Source organism: Scaptodrosophila lebanonensis, unplaced genomic scaffold (assembly GCF_003285725.1).
Source record: "Scaptodrosophila lebanonensis strain 11010-0011.00,11010-0021.00 unplaced genomic scaffold, SlebRS2 tig00000001-arrow-pilon, whole genome shotgun sequence".
Taxonomy (NCBI): Eukaryota; Metazoa; Arthropoda; class Insecta; order Diptera; family Drosophilidae; genus Scaptodrosophila; species Scaptodrosophila lebanonensis.
The window spans coordinates 20140681-20166999 of NW_022060529.1; the positions used below are offsets into that span (position 1 = coordinate 20140681).

The 26319-nt window shown below is 34.0% G+C and overlaps 4 protein-coding genes across 9 annotated transcripts; 2 read left to right on the forward strand and 2 right to left on the reverse strand.

The window, feature by feature from the left end:
* Window positions 1–253: 253 nt before the first annotated feature.
* Window positions 254–11223, reverse strand: LOC115625052 (solute carrier family 12 member 6). 4 transcript variants are annotated; one of them, XM_030519910.1, is made up of 22 exons: window positions 11109–11223; window positions 8504–8642; window positions 6249–6440; window positions 6047–6180; window positions 5904–5986; window positions 5719–5821; window positions 5553–5658; window positions 5356–5485; window positions 5182–5300; window positions 4893–5111; window positions 4674–4830; window positions 4015–4274; window positions 3684–3936; window positions 3256–3618; window positions 2999–3185; window positions 2722–2937; window positions 2534–2641; window positions 2096–2149; window positions 984–1076; window positions 779–912; window positions 573–712; window positions 254–504 (listed from the first exon to the last, which is right to left on the reverse strand). In XM_030519910.1, the coding sequence occupies exons 2-22, from the start codon at window positions 8613–8615 to the stop codon at window positions 413–415; spliced, it is 3255 nt and encodes a 1084-aa protein (XP_030375770.1). In that variant the 5' UTR covers window positions 8616–8642; window positions 11109–11223; the 3' UTR covers window positions 254–412. The 4 variants fall into 4 exon arrangements, with proteins under 4 accessions (XP_030375770.1, XP_030375790.1, XP_030375780.1 ...); XM_030519930.1 differs by lacking the exon at window positions 2096–2149 and having other exon boundaries at window positions 362–504; XM_030519920.1 differs by lacking the exons at window positions 8504–8642; window positions 11109–11223 and adding an exon at window positions 6859–7015 and having other exon boundaries at window positions 362–504.
* Window positions 11224–13741: 2518 nt separating this feature from the next.
* Window positions 13742–15895, forward strand: LOC115625066 (nucleosome assembly protein 1-like 1-B). Its single transcript, XM_030519952.1, has 7 exons — window positions 13742–13862; window positions 14342–14453; window positions 14516–14996; window positions 15058–15198; window positions 15260–15451; window positions 15505–15618; window positions 15677–15895. The coding sequence occupies exons 2-7, from the start codon at window positions 14368–14370 to the stop codon at window positions 15788–15790; spliced, it is 1128 nt and encodes a 375-aa protein (XP_030375812.1). The 5' UTR covers window positions 13742–13862; window positions 14342–14367; the 3' UTR covers window positions 15791–15895.
* Window positions 15896–17074: 1179 nt separating this feature from the next.
* On the forward strand, window positions 17075–19724 carry LOC115631395. Its single transcript, XM_030528155.1, has 5 exons — window positions 17075–17094; window positions 18348–18496; window positions 18681–18929; window positions 18994–19327; window positions 19628–19724. The coding sequence occupies exons 1-5, from the start codon at window positions 17075–17077 to the stop codon at window positions 19722–19724; spliced, it is 849 nt and encodes a 282-aa protein (XP_030384015.1).
* Window positions 19556–26152, reverse strand: LOC115633726 (histone-lysine N-methyltransferase 2C). 3 transcript variants are annotated; one of them, XM_030531193.1, is made up of 10 exons: window positions 25492–26152; window positions 25299–25421; window positions 25065–25237; window positions 24824–25014; window positions 22822–24752; window positions 21363–21427; window positions 21225–21301; window positions 20862–21163; window positions 20486–20797; window positions 19556–20431 (listed from the first exon to the last, which is right to left on the reverse strand). In XM_030531193.1, the coding sequence occupies exons 1-10, from the start codon at window positions 26120–26122 to the stop codon at window positions 19767–19769; spliced, it is 4470 nt and encodes a 1489-aa protein (XP_030387053.1). In that variant the 5' UTR covers window positions 26123–26152; the 3' UTR covers window positions 19556–19766. The 3 variants fall into 3 exon arrangements, with proteins under 3 accessions (XP_030387053.1, XP_030387054.1, XP_030387055.1); XM_030531194.1 differs by lacking the exons at window positions 25299–25421; window positions 25492–26152 and having other exon boundaries at window positions 24824–24995; window positions 25065–25080; XM_030531195.1 differs by lacking the exons at window positions 22822–24752; window positions 24824–25014; window positions 25065–25237; window positions 25299–25421; window positions 25492–26152 and adding an exon at window positions 21754–21852.
* Window positions 26153–26319: the final 167 nt, after the last annotated feature.

Below are 26319 nucleotides of genomic sequence, written 5' to 3' on the forward strand. Positions count from 1 at the left end.
TGCTACGCAACGGGTAATAACCCATACGACTCTAATATTTATTTCCAGTTATGGGAAACGGTCACGACGGCAACTTCGGCAACAGTGTTGAAAAGTTCGTTGCATTTTTACGGAGCAATTAAAAGACTAGAGTTTAAACATTGAATTGCTAATAACTGGACTAGAGAAAGTTATTACGCATTTTTCTTTCCTCTACTCACATGCTTACCGTACATAAATACATTTCAATGTGGAAGAGAAATACACATTTAAATATTGTTACAATTTTTGATATTTTATTTACGTAAAAATAAAATATATGGACATATGATTGAATATAACAAATCAATAATAACTTCCTTTTAAAAATTTGATTGATTCTTAAACTTGTCTAGTGTTGCGAACTCTTATAAAAACAGAGCGATTAATGCTCTTAAGAGTAAATTGTTATAACTTCTCGACCTCCTCCACGAACCATTAATACTTTTTCAAGGCCTTCTGTTAAAACCTCCAAGAATTCCATATCTAATTAAATTAAAAGACAGAAATTATTTAAATTAATAAATACACAATAGGCTTATGAAGGGACCTACAATTGCGTTCACGCTCTGCTCGCACATCTCTTGGTGGTCCGGGTAAATTCATTATGACCAACTGGGCATCTTGTGATTTCTCTACTATAACTTCGTTTAGTTTTATTGCTGTGTGCATGCGACGTACATTAAACTCATCCCTATAATACGAAATATGTTGAATATACATACATATACTTGTTAAATACCCTGCATTAGGAACTTACGGCTTCGCACTGGATTTAAAGTTGCCATCAGATTTTTCTGTGGATTCATCCTTATTAGAAACAGTTTCAGTGGCGTCTGTGCTCTCAGGTCCATCTGAATCTATTGAATTACGTTTCTCCCCATTCGGAGCATCCTAAAATAATCCGAATCAGAAAACTCAATATCACATCTTCAATTGACATATGTATGTATAATAAGACTTACTTGATTTTGAACTTCTTCAATGGTTGGGTCTGCAAATCGAACCTTTGATGCTGTTCTGGTTGCGTCATAATGGTGGTCAACAATTGTTTGAACCTAAAAGTATTTGTGAAGCATATATGAGATACATAATATATATAGGTGCGTAACACTTTGCAATAATTAGCTAACATGAAAGTCACATTCATTTGGATATATAAAAACATTTATTTAGGCGTGAAACTAACTAGCATATGAAAGTTTTTAATAATGAACAAAAAATGCAAACAAACTCCTAATTGTTCAGGGAACAACCTATTTTATTACAGCTCATTCAATAATAATTTTTTACTATAAATTGTTATTTGAAAATTTGTATATACACGTATACACAATAGGTCACAGTTATTTATGTACTATACAAAATATTTGTCTGTAAATAAATTGGTCAACATATGTTAAATTGTTTTATTTCTGATTCTCATTGAAACTGACATCTGAATTATAAAAGAAATGATCATTGAATGGACTGTAAATTTACAAACAAACAATTAAAAAGGAACATTTATGCATCTTCAAGCATTTATTGAGGGTAGATAATAATTGTTTTGTTATTGGTTAGATTTATAATAATATTTATAAATATATTTTCACTATTTCGTATGGGTACTATATTCTCGGTCATTTAATAATTTTATATGCATAGTTTCCCAAATTTTGAAAAACAACAGCTCAACAAAAAGTATACTAAGTATATTATAGTCCAGGGTTAATAATGCAAGTCCCTATGTAAACGTATGTATTTTAGAAAAAACAATTATATGAACGAATCTAATTTCATTTTGAAAACAAATTAAATATAAAGAGGTGCACATATATTTTTTACAGATACATAGTATAGTATGTAAGTAAATGAAAAACTAAAAGGGAATAATTGTGAAGCACACATAGAATGATTCACATATTATGAGTTAAGTACATATGTACTCTATTATAGATATGTATGTAGGCGCACAACTCCTTGTTTTTGAATGAAATGATGATTAACTTAAGTCACATTTATTATTTAGTATGTAAGTGAAAACAGTCGTATGCATATGTATATAAATATTTATAGTTCTGTATAGATTCTTTACCAAAGATAATTTATTATCACTGGGAGTTTCCTTAAAATCCATTATAGTTTGAACCTTTTAATTTTCAAATATACAAAGTGTAAACGTTTAATTTTGATCTTATAATTAATTATATTCATTATATTCTTAGCAAAAAACATTCGTATGCTAAGAATATAAAAAAGAAAAAACATTATCCACCATACGATGATCTCACAAAAAACTTGATTAAATCAGAAAATACTAATCTGATATCCTAACCGTTAGAAGTATGATAGAATTAATATATTGTTTGAGTAACAAAATTATACTGTTAAGCGGTAGTTTCAAAATCGGACACGATTAATAAACAGTGAACAACGAATGTTGCTTTGACAAACAAAAATATTAATAATATTTGTTAGTTCATGTACAGAAAAAATCATATACTACAATCAATCCATAAGGCAGGCTACTTACCACTTTGGAGTTCTCCTTCTTATTTAAGCCTAGTGCTCTTAGCATTTGATTGCGCTGTTCCATCATAAGTGTTCTCTCATAGGTATAGGCCGAAATGTCGCTGTTATTCTAATAAGCAAGAATTATGTATTGAAATGTAAGAAACCAATAATCTTTCTATATAGTGAGTACATTCAACGAATGCTTACCATTTCAACTACTTCAACGTCGGCTTCAATTCTCAAATGATACAAAAATGTCTTCAAATCTTTCTTCATTTGAATTGAGTTGTCTTCAATCTGGGCAACTGTGAAGATTCGTAGCTTACAGTTGCGCCAGGTGCGATGTTGTTTTAGCAAGAAGGGCAACAACATTAACAATCCACCATCGTGCACAATCCACCAGATATCTATATTTCCACCAATCTAGATGATCAAATCAAAATCACTTTAATGACTATCCTCATTAATGTAGTGCTGAACTTACTTTATGGCTAGACTCCGGATAAAAATTGATTCCTTTTGGAACCATTAGGGCCATGTGACAAGCTGTAACGGTTCGAACCGTCTGTATGAACGTTTTCCAACTGTTCCGGCCCTCCTGTCTCCAGCTATATGGCCAGCCAACAATGACAGTGTTTGGTTTCATACCGCCCAAGCCGATTGTTTGAATGCTGCAATAAGTGTAAAAATGTCTCCCTTACGAAAGTCCTTTCAGAGTAATTCCTTTTCAAAAGTACTCACACTGAGCTCAGTCCTTCACCAATTTCCTGAGCAACTAATACATCACAGAATCCTTTTACCTTCTCATCGGTCATATATTTTCGTAATGTCGTTTTTGCATCGACTGCTTTATTCGGGATTCTGGTGTGATCACCTTTTATCACAGACACACAAATTGTGAGTCCCTTGCCCGCTTTGAGTTGGGTGGCAAAGGAAAATATTTTCCTATACTTTGGCAGCAGGTTGTCATTGAGTTTAGAGAGCACCAAAATTTGCGGACGCCAATTTTTGGTATGCGGTGGGCCTTCCTCAAGACGCAAAAGTGAATATCTAGCTGCAGTGAGAGCCATGCCTCGAATGCCATCGCCCCACTCCTTCTCAGCTCTAAAAACCAAAAAATACCAATCATATTAAGCAGGCTGATGAAATAAATAAGAGTTAAAACCTACCCTCGATATTCTATATATTTATAGATTATAATCGCCATTCCCATTGCAATTAGTGCAAAATACCAAGATGTCATTATCATAACAGATAAGCACAATGTAAGGCCGATCAAGGATAAGCTCCAATGGTAGAACTTAAATCGGGGTCTCCAATTCGGAGTGCGCAGCAATGTTTGTACGGCGCAGGCCAAATTTACAAAACCGTAACACATAAGGAAAAACATAGAGAGCAATGGAGCAAGCAAATCGACGTTGCCTGAAAATTTGAATTATTTTTTTTTTATACATATTTATTTTATTTATATTTTAATCTTATTTCCCTTTTGAAACATACCTAGAAGAATTCCACATTGACAAATTACAATAGTCAAGAGAAGAGCTCTGGTGGGTTCTCCCCGGTTAGATGACTTGGCAAATGGCGCCAGGAATGGTATTATTTCATCTCTAGCGATAGCTTGTAGCAAACGAGGTGCTCCAGTTAAGCTTTGCAGTCCAGCGCCCAGTGTTGAGAGAAACGAACCTATCAGTATAACCCATTGGTTGGGCCATGCTATATTTGCCACGACCAATTTTCCACCAATTGATTGTCCAAACCTTGAAAGAGATTTTGGATTATAATGCAACTGGCGCTAAAAATATGTTTTTTGCTTTAAGCACAAACTTTTACAGTTCTGTACGCTTTTTAAAATTAAAAAACACTAAATTGGTTTTATATCGTCTTCCAAAATAAAAATGTCTATTTTGTAATACTTAAATTAGTATTAAAGTATAAACATTTTTAAATATTTAATAATGTAAGGAATATATTATGATATTTAGAAATTAATAAAATATTAAATAATATTACAAAAAAGTACAAAATTATGTAATATTAAATAATATAAAAATATTTAGTAAATAACTTTTTTTTCGCATATACAATTTTGGATACCGTAAATCATAATTCCATTGTTTTATAAAAATTGTTTGGTCGTATTTTCTACGAAGACTTACTTGTCTCTCAACAGAAGATTATCCACAGTGGCAGCGAAAAATATAACACTCGACAAATACACTGTACTTGTCGTTAGTATTGCACATATTGTTCCGATCGGTATACTCTTCTGTGCGTCAGCTAAGTCGCCTGATCGGTTTGATCCAGCCATAATTCCTAATTTACACCATACCAAAATTTGATTCCAATTCAGAACTTAAGTCCTCATTTTTACATACCTGTCACCGAGGGGAAGAATATGCCAATAAGCAAGGTAAATGATGTCGTTATATCGGCCATAATCTGATTATACGATTGGCTATCAACGTTCTCAATATCAACTGAACTGTCACCGTAAGATATAAATTGACCTTTTTGCAAAAATGATGGCATAATATTGTCATAGAAAACACCACTGGCAAGACCTTTGATACCCTTTACTTGTGAAATATTATTTCCTGTTTGATAAGAAAGTGATGATCATAAATACCAATCCTGTTGCACTTATTTCAAATTGTTTTATTTTACTTAGGTAGTATTCGTCGCATTGATTATCGGGACAGTAAATATCCCTCAAAAATGGATCATCTTTAGTACAATTTTCCAGCGGGATGTCTTTTAAAAGTCGCTTGCCGAGCACGCACATGCTGGAAAAGCGCAAAATATAATAGTTTGTAGGAATAGGGTATTCCAAATTCTTACTATAATTTCTCGTTGCCATGAATATTGTCAAATATTCCCACATAAACCGCTATAATGGAGAGAATTACACAGGCGAGAGCCACTGTCGCAAATTTGTTGACAAACTTCACGCCGAGGAAAACGATTAAGCCTTCATAATAAAAATAAAAAACAATATGTATTTCTAGTGCAATAAGACTAGGTTATCGAATACACACCCATAAATGCAAGCAATATTGTGCCATAGACTCTAAAATTGTTATACATTGCGTCTGCATCCTTAGTGAAATCTCCAAAGATCGATGCCCACGGTGCCATATAGGTCTAGTAGGATCAATTTTTCAATGAATTGCCTTCCAATAAAAATTAAATATTTGTACTCACCAACACAATTTCAACGGCTCCAACAATGTACATTGCAGCTGCCAACGTAGTCCCTGTGTAGAACAACATGCCGACTGCTCCACCAAATTCAGGACCAAGGGATCTATATTTAAAAACCATAATGCCATATACCACAAATTTGTACAACTAATTTCTTATAAATTCAAATATTATTTTTAGCCTACCGTGATATCATAAAGTAACTTCCGCCTGCGGGTACAACCCCGTTCGTTGCAATGGCTGACATCGATATCGCAGTAAGCATTGTCTAAATTAAAGATATTATTTAAAAAAGGTGTATATGGAATATCTTTGTCCGTGTACTGACCACACAGCAGCAGGTCAACACAATAAGGAATCCACAAATCGCCCCAGCTGTGCCAACGACCCATGTTAATCGAATAAATAGAATTACTCCAAAAATATTCTGAATGCATGGCAAGAACACTCCAATTAGGGTACCTTTAAATTAAGGGTGTTATAAATATTTCATAATAGATTTCCTTATAAAATGAAAAACTTGTACATACCCATACGGGCCGATGGTGCTGGTGGCTTTGAATCAGGGTCTGTGGCCGCTGGTATCGTGTTTTCATAATTGGCAATTGATGAAATGAACGTTGATATATGAGGCCGAGTCTCCAAATCGTCATCATATAGGTACAGATTTGGGTCGATATTAGACTTCTGGTTATCTTCAGCCCTATGGATATCACCTGAGTCTAAAGAGGAGGAAGGAAATAGAGAAGTCTGGATAAAACTCCACATAATTATATATATAATCTGGATGAACCAGCTGTGTTCTCGTATATAGTCTTATTATATCAAATCTACGAATATTCCCATTCCTTTTTTCTGCATTTCTGCAGGGTATACCATTTATAAAGTAGTTTAACAAACAAAACCGTTTTATTACTTATCGTTATATGAACTGAGATATTGTTTTTAATTTAATACATTACTTAAGGTCTCCATCTAATTTATGGGCTTAGACGCTACATATATGTATGTAGGCCCAGCAAATTATTGCAATTAGATTCTCTTTAACCCGTTTTTTATGTTATATTCCAATAGGAAAACTTAAAAAACGGATCTTTTTTGTTTTTTCCACCAATAATAAAGGAAAATTGTATCGCATACCTTCATTTTTTGTGTCGTGGTCAGCTCCATTCTGTCTGGATGTTTCTATGACTGGTTCAGCCACATCATCTTTAACACTATTATTTTGCATGTTAACGGTATTTTGACTCTATAATTTCGGCTAGATTGCACTTTTATCACTTAAAATAACCTACCACTATGAATCATAAGAATAAAAGTCGCGAGTTTGTCAAAACATTCGTCGTGAGCATTATATAATAAAAAGGCGTGGCCAGTTGTGATTCGTAAAATAAGGAATGAGCTCGCCACTTTTTTTTTTTAAAATCAAGAGTTTTTGGTGGGGACTTTTAAGAATTAGCCATATAATATGGCAAAATTTTGACACAGGAGCTCATAAGAAATATGCCTTTGAAGGCATTACAGCTTTAAAGGCTGACGCATGATTGGGCGTTTCAGGTACATATGTACATATATACACAAATCTGGGTGCAGATACTTGAATATGTATGTATATATGAATGTATCTGAGCCCACCACAATCGCACCTGAACACAAAAGGTACGCACTTATTAGAAATATTTATGGGTAATAGGTACTTGGCAAAAAACAAAGAGAAAAACACTTAGACTTGCACCGCATTTATTTCATCTTCTTATTCTCTCAGCACTTTTTTCCAACACTTATATACTACAAGTAAATGATTGAATTGGGTCAAGGATTTTATAACGGCAATCTATCATTTTTCTTCATTATTGCATTTTTTAAACAATTGGTTCGGATGCTTTGAATGCAAACAGAATAATTATAAAAGTACACAATGTACTAATAAATTGTAATTAACCATTTTGTAGCTTATGATAAAGTTACGACATTATTAGGGAGGGGTTAACAATTTTCAACAGTTCATGAAGAGCTTGTTGTTGCATTAAACAATTCATTTTATCAATCTAGGATAACCCACTTGTTCAATTATCAAAGTGTATTTTTTTAATAATTTACTATTTATTTATTGGGTGAATTAATAATAATACATTTTCCGTGCGTATTATTTAAGCTGGTGCATTATATTATATTATTTTATTTTATTTTTTTTGACCACATAAATAATTTTTAGAAATATCTAAAACGTGCAAAAACTCTGCTATCCAATTGATAGAAAAACTTCAGAAAACTGTTTGTATGCTGCTGAATAAAAATTATGTTGCCCAGGACCTCAATTGAGATGAAAACGAAAGCTCTCGTTTTCGTCTACACACACAATTTGGGTCGGTAATCACTGAGCGGCTAAGGACCAGCTGCGTGTATATGTTTACGTATATCTCGTTGTCTATATATACATATGTATATAAGTATATACGTAGCCGTTTTCTGCAGGCACCGTCGTGTACATACACGGACACGCAGCATCGCACTTAAACCAAACTAAAAGCCCTTGTCTGCGCTGCTCCCAAAGCTTTTACCATCAAGCTTTTAATGCGCAGCCTGGAAAATGTGTCACCAGAACATCTCTGGTCCTGCACAATTGGGAGAGGGAACAGTTGCGCTAATTTTGGATTATTGCAGGTCATGGATCACCCCAATATAGATCATAGTTTTAGTTTTTTTGTGAAGGCATTTTACAATCGAGTTGACATTTTGAAGAAATACATAAAGAATAAGATACGAGTCAAGTCTTTAAAATCACCTTTTGCTTCATCGTGAATGTCTCCTAAAAGCTTTCCGCTTGCAGATTCATCTTGAAGGTAATCCAATACTGTGTCTTCATCCGCTTTAGTGACTTGAAATCTGTCTGGCATTTTCTGTCCTTATCTTGTTAAAGCACTCTGAAATAGTGAAACATATTCCTTTTAACTGTATCCTATTAAACAAGTTTTAATAAATAATGTTCAGTTAATTAATGATAGTACTTAAAATTATGTATTGGATCATAACGACAAATTTTATTTAAACATTTTTCTTCCTTTTGCTTAATGTATATGTGGTATATGTATTATATTTGAATGAATATAAAAACTTGTCTTTTTTGTTAGAATCTAAGATAATAGTTAGAGCTACACCTTGCCATGTAATATTCGACTATCAAGTATGGAAAATGGGATCAAAATTAAGGGGAGCCTTTGTAAATCTCTGAAATAGTGAAACATATTCCTTTTAACTGTATCCTATTAAACAAGTTTTAATAAATAATGTTCAGTTAAATAATGATAGTACTTAAAATTATGTATTGGATCATAACGACAAATTTTATTTAAACATTTTTCTTCCTTTTGCTTAATGTATATGTGGTATATGTATTATATTTGAATGAATATAAAAACTTGTCTTTTTTGTTAGAATCTAAGATAATAGTTAGAGCTACACCTTGCCATGTAATATTCGACTATCAAGTATGGAAAATGGGATCAAAATTAAGGGGAGCCTTTGTAAATCTTTTGTATATTCCCGTCACTGAAATGGTATATTGTTTTTAGCATGCAGAAATATTGTATAAATTACATAATACCAATTTAGTATATTGAGAATGTTGTAGTTATACCTGATGGCAAGGGCGTACGAAGGGGGAGGGGAGAGGGGAAGGGGGCCGTTCCCCTTTTAAAAAAAAATTTTGCTATATAAAGTCGACCACACGTTCATTATTATGACCCAATGCTTAGCCTTAAACTGAAACTGAGTTGGATTTGTTCAAGTTTTTTCATTAATCATATATAAATTATTTTTTAAATGTATCAATGGATGACCTAATGCAAAATAAGTAAAGTATGCTTTCTAATAAAATTATAAAATAAATTCTCAGTGGGTTTTTTTTATCTGATTGCATAATTTTAGTAAATATAAGTATTACATAAATTTTTTGTTGACATCATCTTCGAACTTAGTACTTGTACTTGTTTAACAGTAAGCCTGGAAAGAGGGCTGCACAAAAGCCAGTAACTATGAATTGAATTGTAAGCCTATTTGCTAAGTTAACGGATCTTAAAACCTAAAAAATAAAGATCTAATATCTATAAATAAATCCATCCGATTTTCAAAACGTAAAGCAAAGATTTTTATATAACTAGTATTACAAGAGAGCGAAATTTATAGAATCTAGAATTTTTCTTCTTTCTATCACATATTTAATTGTTTTTGTGGATAAAATTGTTGGAAACATATACATACATACATTTGTAGTTTTTTATGCGATTTTTTTCAAATGAGGTAGCCACGCAAAAGAGGATCAAACACTCCCATAAAAACGAATATTGATTGATACAATTTCGTAACGAATATTAGAAAAAAATCGTTATATAATACTACCGGTTGTAAGCCAAAAATTATTGTGCAAGGTTTATACACGAAAAGTTTACAACTAAAATAGATAGACTAAAATTGGCATTGGGAAAACTTCTTTCGAAAATAAATTTAAAGAAGCTTACTTAAGAAATTACATACACCTAAAACATTTTAAGTCTTAATCAATGAAAAAGATAATCACGTGATAAGAACATACATACATACATATGTACATATGTATGTCAATATGTAAATGGATTTTTACGGATAACAATTATTGAGTAAAGCTTTACCAATGCAAATATTATGTTGCATATAATAGATGCGTACAAATAGAAAGAAAATAATAAATACATTTACGTTAAAGGCAATCAGCTGTGATTACAAATATATATGAATGTATTCTCTTTTTAATATGTTCATACGTATATAAATATGCGTACATGCATGTGTATTCACACGAACGTATGCACATACATACATATGTATATGAATGTGTGTATGTGTTGCCGCCACAAATTTTTACAGTAAACATTCATACACACATATTAATAGACACCACATGCTATTCTTTATGTGTACGGATTTATAATTGTGAATGCGCATGTGTGAGTGAAAATACAATTTTGTGTACTTTAATTTTCAGAATTCATATCATTTATAACTTTACTCAAGAATCAACTTAAAACATCTGTACAACATACACATGTATTTACATTCATATACTTGTACTTTATTAGGAATATGTGCTCATACATACATACATGCATATGTATGTACATACACACATGCAAATATTCGGGAGTCCATGCATATTATCTAAGAGTTGTAAAACAAATAAAAAACAACATTTGCTGCACATGCCACAGTAACACACACTTAGAAAAACAACACCCACACATAGAACCGCACAATTACATTGACCACAAAAATAATTAAGCATGTGAGCCGCAGAAAGAAGAAAAATTATTGTTTACAACATTAAAATAATTATTTAATGCATTCATTTTATTTACTTGAGTGCTTTTTCAGGGCAACTTGAACCGAAAGCACCGCGTGCTCCTTTCTTATATTTATTCTAAAAAGTTAACTTTCTTAATTATTCCTTTTCTCCTTAACATTTAGTGAACTTTTCAATTGTACGAATAAAATAAAACTATCATATTAAAGGCGCATGAGTAATACAAAATGATTTTCTACTGTATATAATTTGGAGTCGCATATTGGAGGAATTGCTGTTGTATTAATGAAGACTGTAATTGAAATCAAATGGATGGTCTCAATTTGTATTTTGGAAAACTTAATGAGATATTTTACTGAAATTAGCACCTTCATGTCACTCTACTTTTTAAAATGTATGTATATACATATACGCATAGTATAGATATGTATGTATAAGTTTGTGGTCATGGTATCAGTTGATGAGTATGAAAAATGTATACGCCTTCTCTAGACTAAGGAACGCCACTGAGATTTGTCAAAAAGTAAACAGTAACTAAGTGCTGAGTATTTTGAAATTTTTGAATGCAAGTATATACATACATATGTAAGTATGTATATGTATGTGCATATGTTTATATAAATGTACGGATGTAAGCACATACATACATACATATGTATGTTCATTCTTTTAAGTAATTAGCACTCATTTTCATGATACACATTGCAATGTTTTTTACTAAAATATTTACTTATATGCATACATACATACATAGATGCATGCATACATACATACATACTTACATACATACATACATATGTATGTAGGTTAGAGTTAGAGATGGGTTATTGCTAAGCTAGGCATGAAAAACCATGGAGTTTAATTAAATTGTTATTTCTTATTACATAATTAAAGAACAATTTTTTTTATTTTGGTATATAACGTACTTAACAGTATTATATTGCATGGCAGACGTTTTATTTCGATACAAATTTAAATTTTCCATATGTATACGTACGTATGTAGGTTGATTTAAGAGCCCATCCCCAAGAAATGTAGGCTTCTCAAATATGATAGCCATAACTAATAAATCCAGTATAGCTAGCTAGAATTTAAATGAATGTACATATTCATCAAGTTATCATAAGAGCGAAGTGTCCGACTTAAAGCTTAGCGCAGACATTTTTGAAATTGTTCATGTTTAGATTTATGTCTCTCCTGCATCCACACATTTTAGCAATTTTTTGTGCACAACTTGATGGCAAATTTTTTGCTGAAGAATATCAGTCGCAACTTGAAAATGCAGTTGTTAGTAAGGTTTTAACACGCTTAAACAGAAATTTGCATTTAACGTGTAATTGTTGCTAAAACTGTTTAATTGTTAACCATCTACTATAAGAAATCTGCTCTTTAAAAGTCTTCTATTAGCAGTATACTACAAAAACATGGAAATGCGGTTATAAAAAGTGGCGATATTAAAAAAATCAAACAAGTTTGTAAAGGGAGAATTAAAAACTTTTTGAAAGTATGATTGCAGGAGTTGAAGCTAAACGCGAAGAATAAGCCAAAAAGCAGAACTCTACATCAAATGATATTTTTGGTATATCTCCTATGAGCAAAACCTTTTAATAGTAATTGAAATTTTAATCTATAAAGCTACGGAAATCATAGGTATCTCATTTAATATGTATAGTTTAGTTTTAATTTTGTACCAAATGGGAAATAAGTTGACTCTCAGCAAATAAATGTTTCTAATATTTACTTTTCTTCTTTTTAAAAGCTTCTCATATTAACATTGTATGCACATCTCACACACATACATACATACATACATATGTATGTGTGTTCATACATATAATCTTAAGAAACTGAAATTAAGCTAATAATTTTTATATGGATATATTTATATGTTATAAATTGTTATAAAGCAAAAAGTCTGCTCTAATTCATTGTTGTATATTAAAATTTATAATTAGTTTAACAAATCCCTCAAAGTATAAAATTGGTTCCTTTGAATACTTATGAAGCACTGTAAATATTGGGGACAGTTTCGATATAAAATGCACATATGTACATAATGTAATCGGCATAAGCAAGAGCAGATAATTTATCGCTGAAACAAAGTAACTTGAAATCTCCCTAGGAACACACTTTCTGCTACAACGCTAGAAATTAAAGCAACTCTTTTAATTTTTCGGTCATGCTAGCTCCATTAATACAGACCACAGACGGGATCATTATTATGTATCGACACAAGTTATTTTCGATTGTTAGAAAACTTCTCTCTCAGAAAATGTATGAAGAATATAATCTAAAATATTATTCCTGTGAAGTTAATTCTCAGATGTAATTTAGATTTTTAATTGATTTTGTAGCATAGCACGACCATATAGCAAATGCTGATTTTAATTTTATTTTTTTAATTACATAAATTAGTTTGCAAACGCTTTCGTGTGATTACCCTTAACAGGAATACCACCAACATTTGGAGGAGTTTTCCAAATAATACAAAACTCCCTAGGGCCGCCCCTGCAATTAGTTGTTTTGATTAGTGCGGTTATTCTGACTTTATAATTATCTGTTCATCATAAACTGAAAATAAACAAGCTAAAATACACATAGCAATGAAGAATCGATACATTTTTTATTTCTATAAGGTGTTTGTTGGGCTACACCTATTCGCGCCATTTTCAAACACTATTTTTAAACATGCGTTACCCTATGCTTCGTTAAAATTCCAACGAATTTCAATCCCAATTATTCTTTCTGTTCGGCGTCGTTGCTGCGTGCTTTACTTGTGGAAAGAGGGTGCCGTTTTGCGATTTAAAAGGTAAGGAAATATGTATTGTTATTTTTAATTTTATCTGTAACGCGAAGTACATAACTTTCCAAATGAAACTTCACATTTATAAGTATATAGCTGTTAATAGCTGACAAAATAATAAAACATCTTAAATTGCGACTCTTGCGAGCACGTGTTTTTGTGCGTTTGCGTTTTTAATACGCATGTATGAGCGGCTGGCGTGCTATGCAAGTGAGTGCTTTTGTGGCGTCTTACTTTAGCAATACATACAAGCTTAATAAATATTTAAAAAAAAACAAGCACTTATTTGAGAAGTGTTATAAAAAATTTTCGTAGCGTGCAAATTGCATGTGCCAAAGTAGGAAGAGGTCTATACAATAAATGTGTGTGTGTACATACATATGTACAAATATGCATAGGTCTAAAAATTTCGCCGAAGTATTAGTGATTCTATATAATTTTATATTTAAAGCTAGTTTTTAAATACAAAACATATTATGTTGTAGGACTAGGACTCGGAATTCATTAAACAATGGACGCTCCACCAGAAGGTAATATCGACACAGAGTCTTGCAATGAACTTGAAGATGAAAAATCCACTTCCGACTGTCATGCCCTGTGAGTAGGACCGATTCAATATGTTTTTAGAACAAATTATAATTCCTTAAGTGTATTTGTAGACCAGCATACATGACGTCGGTAGTGCGGCGACAATTCTTGCAAGAAATGATAAGGAAATTGCCGGAAAATGTGCAGAATAGGATTGTAGCACTGAAAAACTTGCAGTTGGAACACTTGGAAATAGAGGCCAAGTTTTTTAATGAAGTCTACAATCTGGAGAAAGCTTATCAACAAAAATACATACCTTTGTTCACTAAGCGTACCGAAATAATTACTGGCGCTGTGGATCCACCAAAAGAAGAGCCCAAATGGAAGGAACCTGCTGATGTTCCCTCTGTGACTGCCGAAGGGGAAGCTGCGGAAGATATTACTGAAGCTCTCAAAAATATCAAAAATAATATTCCCCAAGACGCCAAGGGCATACCGGATTTCTGGTTAACAGTGTTTCGTAATACGGTTATTTTATCAGAAATGGTGCAGGATCATGATGAACCAGTTTTGCGGAAGCTGACCGACATAACAATAAAATATGATGATGAAGTATGTGGTTCTTAAAAAGTATGTCCAAAATGCAAATTAAGAATGTAATATCCTTTCGCAGCATTCGTATTTTCTGGAGTTCCATTTTGATAAAAATGAATATTTTTCGAACCCAGTTCTTACAAAGCAGTACTTCTTAAAGGCGACCGTCGATCCAGATGACCCTTTTGCTTTTGAAGGGCCTGAAATTTACAAATGCAAGGTAATATATTTGTGTTCTACCATTTGCCATGTCATAAAATTGTTTTTGGTTCATTCTAAAGGGTTGCGTTATCAATTGGGAGAAAAAAATGAACTTGACTGTCAAGACTATTAGAAAGAAACAGAAGCATAAGGAACGCGGCGCTGTGCGCACCATCGTCAAGCAAGTTCCAACAGACTCTTTCTTTAATTTCTTCAACCCTCCGGAGATTCCAACTGATAAAAAAGAAGAGGTTGATGAGGAATCTCAACAAGTAAGCATAATTCATAAAATATTTCAAACTTGCAAATAATACCTTGTTTTTAGATTTTAGCAACAGATTTCGAAATAGGACATTTCTTGCGCGCTAGAATTATTCCGAAAGCTATACTCTATTACACCGGTGACATCGTCGACGATGAGGATGACGAAGATGAGGAGGTATTTACAAAAGTAATATACAAACAAACAAAAATTTTAATTGTTTTTATCTATGCAGGAGTATGATGAAAATGAAGAAGACGACTCTGAATATGACGACGCAAACGAGGGCCAAGTAAAACACGTTGGCAACAAGAAAAAGCAGAATCCCAATGATTGTCCTAACCAGTAAAATATCGATTTTAAAAGCACAACTAATGTTGTACCGATATTGTGTATATAATTCAAATTTAATTTGAAATATATTTTTGGTGGATTCAAATTATATAAAAGACAATTTGTAGAAAGCAAATTGTATAGAATATAAATATAAAGCATTCATTTAAAAAACACAGTATTCCATCAGATTTTATCCTTTTTGTTAGCAAATCATTTACAGATATCACACTTGCGTTTATAAATATTTTGTTGTGATGCATAAGGGTGGCAGGATGCAATATTTGCGAACAGCTACCCGGGCAGATGGAACAGGTTTTTTTTTAATAGTCTGGCGTATTTCCACAACCAATGCCATACAAATTTACTTGGCGATATTTCTGTATAGATATGTACATATATGTTCATACTATAGTATACAAGTATACTGATCATAAAAGGCTCGCAAAATGTTCGCAAACCTATTTCATGAGACTATCATAAATGTTACTTTCTCTGCTTCAAACTGAACGGCATATAAATCATATTGCTATGATTTTCGAATCCATTTGCGAGCGATATGTCCGTTTGAAACTCCGTTCCAAACGCGCATGCTATATCATTTGCGAGCATTTGCCTGCTGGGATTTTAAAAATGTATCTCGAAGTCTGCAAGGTCAACAATTATTAATTCGAACGCGATGAAATATTGAATTTGACGCAATAAAAAATATATTTTAGGTAAAGGGTATTTAATAGTCGCCCAACGCTGTTTATAAAACGCCATTTTATTTTTTCTCCGTCAACTACAAAGATGCTGCTTTGCGTTTTGTTTATCGAAGAGAAATTTTTTCCCAGAACAGGTTATTTTAAGTAAAGGGTATTTAATAGTCGCCCAAAGCTGTTTAAAATACACGCCATTTTACTTTTTCTCCGTCAACTACAAAGATGCTGCTTTGCCTTTTGTTTATCGAAGAAGAGAAATTTTTTCCCAGAACAGGTTGAGTCAAGCAGAGGTTGAACATTACCCGCACTATTTCGTTTAAGTTTGTGTTGAACTAAGCTAATAATTAACAAATGGAATATCTTAGAATCAAAGAACGAATTTTCTTGACCTTGGTTATAAGCATTTGGTTTATTTTACTTCATGAGGTTCATTCAAAGTTTAGCATTAAACAAAAATTTTTAAGTTCAGAACCGTTTGGTACAAGGAATGATACTATGGGTAGGAACTTAATTAATATATCATAAAATCTTCATATAAGGAATTGATTCCTTAAGTTTTTCGGCACAGATCCATTAAACAAGACGTTACTAAGACTATGGTCTTGAAGTTTTACAAGTAAGTTAGTAAGAATTTAATGATTTTTATTTAAAAGATATATAAACAAGAAAGGAATGCTAAAGTCGAGCAGGCTCAACTCTTAAATACCCTGTACCACCCCACAAAAAAGTAATTAAATTAATTTAATTAAATTAATTAATTAATTTAATTAATTAACTAAATTAATTTAATTAATTAACTAAATTAAATATAAAATATTCCATGCATGCATACAAACATTTACATTTACATCAGAATCGTGCCTTATGCGTGTTTGTGTACTTGTACATATGTATGTATGTGTGCATTGGGCCTGGTTATATGGCTATAACTTTCTTTCCGATCATTCTATCATAATGAAACTTGGTATACGGATATATAATTACTAACCTAATGTGACTACAATTTTTAGTTCAAAATTCCAAGAATTACGGGAGTTATAGAAAATCGTTAATAGGGGGGGAGTGGGGGGGTGGATCAGAAAAAATGAACAAACTCGTCCTTTCTCGGTCTCAGGAGAATCTGTATACCAAGTTTGGTTATTCTAGCTCTTATACTTTCGGAGATCCTTGCGTTCATACAGACAGACAGACGGACATGGCTATATCGACTCGGCTTGTCATGCTGATCAAGAATATACATATATACTTTGTGGGGTCTACCAAGCCTCCTTCTGTGTGTTCCATGTGCACTCGCACAAAACTAATATACCCTTGTACCCTTTGGGTACAGGGTATAAAAATTGTTTGAATTATCCATTTACACAAATATGTAGTCATATGGTCATACATATGTATGTATAATATGTACATGTGTAAAGGTGAATATGCAGGCAATCATTAAGCTAAGCCATGAGAGTTGTGTTGGAACAGATTATCACCATGGTTTTATTATTGTATAGGTGATTTTTGGATCTGCACTATTTTGAATTTGTAATTTATTTCATTGTTTATAAGGATCTTAGGAAGTATAAGAGTTAGAATAACATAACAGCGCATACATGTACTTAAAGTCCGAGAATGATCAGCTTTATTAATTTTCCGATGTACGCCCTAGAGTTCTTTCAGAACACGTAATTATTCGAGTATGGGGAACTCGTGTCAAGTCCATTATAATATATATGTAATATATGTATTGCAAATGAAGCTATAACCATCGATGTGAGTAGGAGGATTCAACTCTATACGTTATAATACGAGTAGGGACCCATACATACAATGTTATTTAGAATTAAACTACGCAGCTTCACTACGAGTTCTTACAATTTCCAGAAATAACACAAGGACTGCGGAAATAAAAGCGTCATATAATGGAAATATATTGCAAAATTCTGGATGCTCACCTGATGATAAGTTTGCCATTATACTTCATGGATGGATTCAAAGCTGTGCTGACAGTTGGGCGCTTGCACTCATTGATCGTAATATAGTTTTGATACGGTCAGATAGGCAAGCATTTTGCATACATATGTACATACATATGTATGTTTCAGATTCTTGTTCATCATTAGTTAAGAAACCAAAATAATCATGTCTTCAAATTATTTGCCTATCTGACTATAGCTCTAAATTAGTATGTTTTATAGAAATAATTAACATTTACAGGTCTAAATTTTTATCGCGGAGGATGCGTTGTTTGCATTGATTACAGCATTTTTGCCAGTTCTTCCTATCTGCAACTTTTGGCAAACTTTGACAACATTTTGAATGCAATGGTCTCAATTATACATTCCCTGATAGCATCCGGCTTTGACCCTAACCGTGGCTATATGTTTGGGTTTAGTTTTGGTGGTCAATTGGCGTCCGCAGTTGGTCGTGCTCTGAGACCTAAATACCTTTTTCGAAATATAGACAGTAAATTCACAATATCGGTGATTATACAGGGTATAAAATATATAATGGATTTTAATTCTTTCAGCTTGCGATATGGCTGGTCCTGGCTTTGATCCCATTGCTCACGATCACTCGAGAGCTGCAAAATTTGTCCAATGCTTTCATTCGAGTCGCGATAAGGGCACATTTATTTTTTCTTGCCATCGGAACGTGATGTTGGGAAGTTGTGGCCTCAGTCAACCTTCGTTGGCCAGTCAATTGCATTTAGGAAGTCATGGCCTTTGTGTAGATATTTATATAAATACTTTTGATTATCCATTTTACGCACTAAAATCTCCGCCAGCTGAGTGCATGTCATTTAAACCAGCAGCGGTAATACCAAATGACTACACTGTGGGATATGAAGATAACTTTAACAAGTAAGCAAATAAAATTATTTTTTATATGTATATAGATCTTTCCAAAGGTTGATTATTTTTTGGCTGCTTCTAAAATTTAATAAATCTGTATTACAATTTTCCTTCGATAAGTCTAAAGATGAATTTTTAGAAACAAATGGAATTGTTTTATACTAAATTTATAACAATCTTTATTCAAAGGGAAATGTATTTTATACCCTTTGTACAAGTTATAATTTAATAAGGTAGTAGTGCACAATTGGTTATTTTATATCATAATTATTGTATATTAAAAATGTGTTTTCTCTTTTATACTTTTAGGCAAGTAATTGGAAACATCTTCGTACCGACAAGCTTACATTATCCATACAATTTATCAAAAAAGGATTTAAGCATTATATCAAAGAATAATGTCTAAATTAAGTATGCAATGATTAAAAAAATGGTTGGTTTAAACTTCTTATGCAGAGCTTTTTTCATTTTCTTCAAAATCCAGAGTGTTTAGAACATTGACGTCTAGTTCGGGGTCGCCATATTCGAGTATATTAAAATCATCGCCAATTTCCGAAGTTAGTGATTTAAGCAAGTCATCATCATCACCTTCGCCCAATCCACCCAATATGTCACCAAATCCAACATTCTCCAACTCAACCGAGGCGGAGATGCCTTCTTGCGACTCTGTTATTTTCAGATCTGGCTGAATTTTGACATCCTGTTCCAATTCGGGTATATTCTGTCTCAGCTCCGACGGTTGGGGCGCTCCACTTGTGCTTAGCATGGGATTATTTTGGTTTAATGATGGATTTGATATCAATCCAAGTCTTAAGACGTCATTTGACATGAACAGTTCTGAGTTCGGTCCCAATAACATCGGCTCAGTATTGGGCTTTTGGAGCAAGTTTCTAAGCTTCTTATCACCAATTTCTGCTGATCCATAGGCCTGGTTCGATTCCACAATATTTTCGGTAGTCGTAATTTTCAAAGGGGACGCTCTAGCAGCATTTATTGTTGTCCTTTGGACTGAGGATTGAACCACGAATTTTTCGCCAACCGATGCACCCACATGGCTTGTAGGATGTGTAGCCGCCGGGCCGCTGTAGCAAGCAGGATCATATGGAATGCCACCTGCAGAATACATATTTATTATTATATAATTTTAAGTTTGGTAGGCACACTTACCGTAGTTAACAAACATATTTGATTGCTCCTCCTTTATTTTAATTTGATGTTGTTTCCAAGCGTTTCCCACGTCTTCCTGCTTTTGAGGTTTAGGCGGTAAACTTATTTTATTCTGCTCCCGTCGCTGCCTAAGAGCCGATCGATTATCTTTAGCTTTTTGTAAAAATGGTGCCTTCTTCTCATTGCATAAGGAGCGCCATTTTTTTAAAATCTGCTTGCACCGATCATTCCAGTTTGGATACATTTCTTTCAAATTTGCATGCTCAGTATTAGCATAAAGTACAGCCGAAATGGTGGCCATAAGACCAAGATCTGTAAAAGCAGTACAATGTTACCAACCACCAAGAAAATTTTTTATTTTTAATGTTCTTATTACCCTCATCTTTGCGCATTTTTTCTGCCGTCTTCTGCGTTCCAACATTCATTGCTTCTGGGACGGGCTCTACAACTCTATTGTCTTCGTCGTTCTTTTTTTCGTTATGCATATTAACGTGTGTTGACACAACTTGTGGACTTAACTTATGTTGCATATTCACTTGATCCTGTTGATAATGCAGTTGTGACGAGTTTGCAGCCATTGTAGCGTCTGATACAAATAGTTGGCTATGAGCAAACTTTGCTTCCTGCGGCATTTGGGGAGGCATATTAAAATTATCCATCATGACAACAGTTTGTTCCCTAATAACAAAATATTAGACAATTATTATTTTAACACAATCTGTAACAAAATAATACGTACCCAAGCGCCTTATCTATATTATCATTGACCATAAAGTTAGATGTAGGGTTTGTGCCATCCAGGAATTTGTTTGATGCCTATATTAGACAATTATATATATTATATTTGTACTAATTTTACTAATTAATTTTAACATACCAAGTTATCTAAAACGTTTCGATTAGTTGCAGATCCAATATGTGGAGTTTCTGATGAAATTGCATCTGTAATAGGAAAAGCGATCAAAATCAATCAAATCTTGAAACAATTCACATGTGTATATATGTATGTGCTATACGTTGTTGTTCCTTCAGACTGTCTTAAGTCTTTGTACCTCATTGTAATAAAATTACAATGTTGCCTACCACCATTTTTATAAAGAGAATGAATATACACAGGTCAACATTTTAAATCGTCCACCTGGGACGGAAATCAACTTTGGGTTATATTTTGAAGAGGAAATATATAATTAACGGAATGTATATATTCCTGCAATCCACCATGTATATTTGAATGCATTGAAAATTGTCTAATATATTATACCGTTTACCTACAATTGGCGTTTTTATATTTGTTAATTATAGTTTGAATGGTTGAGCGAGGTCTTTTAACTTTTTCGGAAATGTCCCTTTGGGATAAACCATCCAAATGGTAATTAATAATTAATTTCCTCAAGTCTATACTGGCACGTTCCTTTGTGCCACTCATTTTTCTAAAAGCTTTCAAAAAAAGTGGTTACAAATCTGCAAATTAATTTCTCAACACCTTATTTGGTATAACTGTAAAAAAAACAGCAACAATTCTAACAGGACATTAAATATAGCCACTTTCAGTCGCTAACAACACTGTGAACGATTTATTTTTTGGCAGTCACATTTGACTTTAATTAATTCAAGCGCCAAAAAATTTGTTATAAATATTTAGTAAGAAATAACATTTTAATAATAACAAGAAAGTCGAGTAAGCTCCAAAGTGAAAAAAAAAATGTTTTTTAATTTTCAAATTAAATTAATAAATAATTTAATAAAAAAAATATTTAATGCATACATACATAAGTGGAGACATATGTATGTATGTTTATGTACAGTTTCGACAGCATACATTTACATCAGAATCGTGTCTATGCCTGTTTATATGCGTGTATGCAGTGCAGAAATAAATCAAAGCAGGAACCACAAAAAAACCTGCAGGCGGAGCTTGGGTAGAGATTATATTTATGGCTATAACTTTCTTAATAATTGACCTATTATGATAAAACTTGGCATACGAACACATAATCACGACCGGGATGTAATTTCCAATTTTAAAAATTCCAAGAATTACGGGAGTTATGGAAAATCACTAATACCGGGGCAGTGGGTGCATCAGATAAATAAAAAACACACAAACTCTCGAAGTTAGAAGAATCTGGATACCAAGTTTTGTTATTCTAGCTCTTATACTTTCTGAGATCGTTGGGTTCATACATACTGATGGACAAACGGTCATGGCTATATCGATTCGGCTTGTCACCCTGGCATATGTACATACATTCGTCCAAAACTAGTCTACCGTTTGGGTACAGGATTTAAAAATATGCATTGCATCAGAAAAAACTTCTCTATAATTACCAACTTACCAAACATTGTAGGCCCAATGCCATTATTTCCCTTCTGTTGCGATACCGTAGGCAATTGATCGGAGAACATATTTTTATTTTCTGGAATGTCTTTTTCAGCTCTAGCTTTCTTTAAAAACTTTGCCGGCTCCTTAGAGGCATGAGCTGCATCTTCTTCTGGTTTTTTTTCTTCGAAACGAGTAAAATATGTTTTCATTGTTGCATCAATTCCATCTGAAGAATCTGACTCGTAAGTCATGACATCCGCACCTTCCAGCAAGGGCTTTCCAAAGAAGGCTTCTTGTAGGTAAGCTGGATAGGCTTCTATGAGTTTGTTTTTCTGCTTTTTACGTATTGTTTTTTTCTTTTTATCCATAGCTAAAACTGGATTTAATTGGTCAGCTGCTTCATCATTGTCCCTCTTGAGCGTTCGGTTGCGAACGGAAAAGCCGCCAATACCCAATTTCTGAAGATTTCGTTGCCGTTTCTTGCGTAAAATATTTACCCCTTCTTCGTTTGTGGAAATAGTAAAGCCTTCGGGCAACACAGTTTCGGTTCCATCCCAAATCATTCCGTCTTTGTATTTATCGCATGGTGCCTCATCAGGTAATGTAGAATCGAGTAACGGATCCCGGTTTGCATTTCCGACGGCCTGTCGCACTTTTCTTTTACGTTTAATCTCCGTTGACAGGGACTTGATCATGTTAAGTCCATTTTCACTTAAACATACACCATCTATCCAATGAATAGCTTCAGCACTCTCTATTAAATTATTTGCCAATAGATCGTGTCGGTCGTTTCCGCTTGAATTTTTCCCTTCCTGAGCAGGCAGTGTTAATTGCTTTTGTGAAGCACTTGGTTCTTCATTTCGGCTCTTTTCTTCCATACTCGGTAGTTGCGACTTTCCAAGACAGCGGCATTTCATGCATTTATATTCATTTTCTTCATAGTAATTAATAGTGAGATGTATGTTAGCGGAATCGCACGAAAAATGAGACCAATGCTGGCATTGTTCACATTGAATAATCGTATCGCCATTGTTGTAGGCTTTTCCGCAAACAGCGCAGAATGATTGACTGATGCAGGATGGACATTCAGCTGTATTGGCATCGGTACATTCACCTTTTTGGGAAAGATTTCGACCACACTTTTGGCAAATAGTACAATAGGAGCACTTCCAGTTACCATGTGGCACAGTGTCCAGAGGCGGATTTACACAATATATATGATAGGAAATATCGCATTCATCGCACAGCAGCAATCGTGCCTCATCGTTCTTCTTTCCGCACCCTTCACAGACAGTGCAATCAAGACAGCGCCAGCCCTTCTGTAGCATTCCTTTTGAGGGTTTCACACCAGCACAATATGGATGATAGCATTGCCCGCATTGGGCGCAAGTAATTAAATGGGCGTCACTCTCAATGCCTAATGAGCCGCACATAACGCAAATATCCTGAGTGAGTATAAACTTATCACGGGCAGAGCAAAGTAACATTTTTTTATCACTTGTGAAATCTGAATCCATAGTACGATTGGAGTAGCGATCGCTTGAGTTGTTTGAAAGCACCAGTTGCCGCCCTTTTCCACGCGTACTTCGTTTTTTTCCCAACTGTGACATAACTCCCATGCGATGTAGCATAAATTTAGCTCCCTTGCCACGTGCATTACCGAGACAAACTTTTTTTCTGTTGTTTTGCTGCTTTTGCACTTCCTCACTAGACATTTCGTTGCTTGGTTTTCCATCCAAAGGATCTATTTCAGCGACTTTTATATTCGGAATCTCGGATGTTTGTGATTCACCTAATGATGAATCACCACCAGCACATAGATGGGATTCGATAGATGGATTGGTTTTACAACTGGGACAAACGTAATCGTAGTCTGGATTATTTTCCTTCTTTTTGTGATATGCAGCCAAATCAGCTTCTTCATCGCATGTGCTATGCACAAACCTGTTCACATATATTAGAAGAAAAAAAAGAATTAGTTACAGTCACATACAAATTTGCAATTGCGTTCTTACTTGTGACAGAAGTTGCATTTCACCATTTCCTTATAAGCAGCTGCTCTATACGCCTTTTGACATATCGGACAAGAAAAACCTTTGTTTCTTTGCTGATAGCATGAATCGCAAATTGTGTAATGGCTGTGCCAACGAGAGGAACTACCTCCTCCAGGGGTTCTGGCTCCACAATCTGTGCAAACTCGACATCGCTGAGGGAAAACATAAATAAGGACATTAAACAAACAACAAACAAACTTACATTGCATTTCCAGCCATATTTTGGAATAGATAGTAAAACGGGTCGCAAGCACGTCGTATGATACATTTTCTGGCACTGCTCACATTTCACAAATCTGCCTACTTCTGATGCGTCTTGTTGCCTACAAATTTGACATTTGGTGCAGCGCGCGCAATTCCATCCGGACCGAGTATCTATGTAAGTATGCATTTATTTTCAATTAACTCTATGATTACTTGTATTTTGTTGCAATACCTGGTAAGTTAGCCAGACCAATACATGTGGTATGGAAATGGTCTCCGCATGTGCAACACATGATCAGTTTGGAGAGATCTCCCAAGGAGGAACATGTTAAACACTCAACGTTATTGTCATTGCCTGTTGGTAAATTTATCGGTGATATTTAGAAATTGTGAGCTTCAAATCAATCTGTTACCGCTCCCCTTACATATCAATGGCACTTGACTTAAATGCTCGGTGCAAAAAACTGTGAAGCTCTCCATGATAAGCAGGCATCCAGCAGCTGCGGCACAAGGCCAATGGTGGGCCTGGTGGCATTTCATCTTGCATGCAACGGACGCACCGTATTGGCCACAGAAGGTACATTTTTGTTCTAAGAATTCAATCAAATTTGAAACAAAATGCATAAAGTCAGCTTCGGACGTAACTTGAGATTTTCGGAGCGCCCACATTAAACACATCCGGTGAACGTAAACGCAACCATCATCAATAAACACAGAAACATCGAAAACATCACAATATCCAATTTTGTCCAATTCATAGTTGCTTTCTCCTGTGCTTAACGCTTTTTGTTTCAAACTAGACTTAAGCTTGCGCTGTGGGCTCTGATCCGTTGAACTACCGTCACGTTTAGACTCATTTGAGTCCTTGCGTAAGCTGTTAAAGTCAAAGCCTTCGTGCACATTTAACTGCAACTGCAGCATATTGCCTTGGCCGAGACCACTTCTTTCGCCGAGACCGCAGAGACAACAGCATTTTCCAGGGTAGCTTTCGGCAAAGAATGGAAGTTCTTCAGTTACCACAGCGGGGACCTTTTCTTCCACATTGCTTACGCTCATTTTAAGAGTTAGCTTTTGATGCAACGAAAATGTTTGGCCGTGCTTCTTTTCCGAAATGTAGTGGTGTTATTTTCTCTATTTTTGTATATCGATATTTTCCTTCGCATTCTGTTTTCTACGGTATTTTGTCGCATTCAAATTATGGTCTTACTTGCAATCGTTATCATTCGATATTTTTAGCTATCGTTATCTCAAAG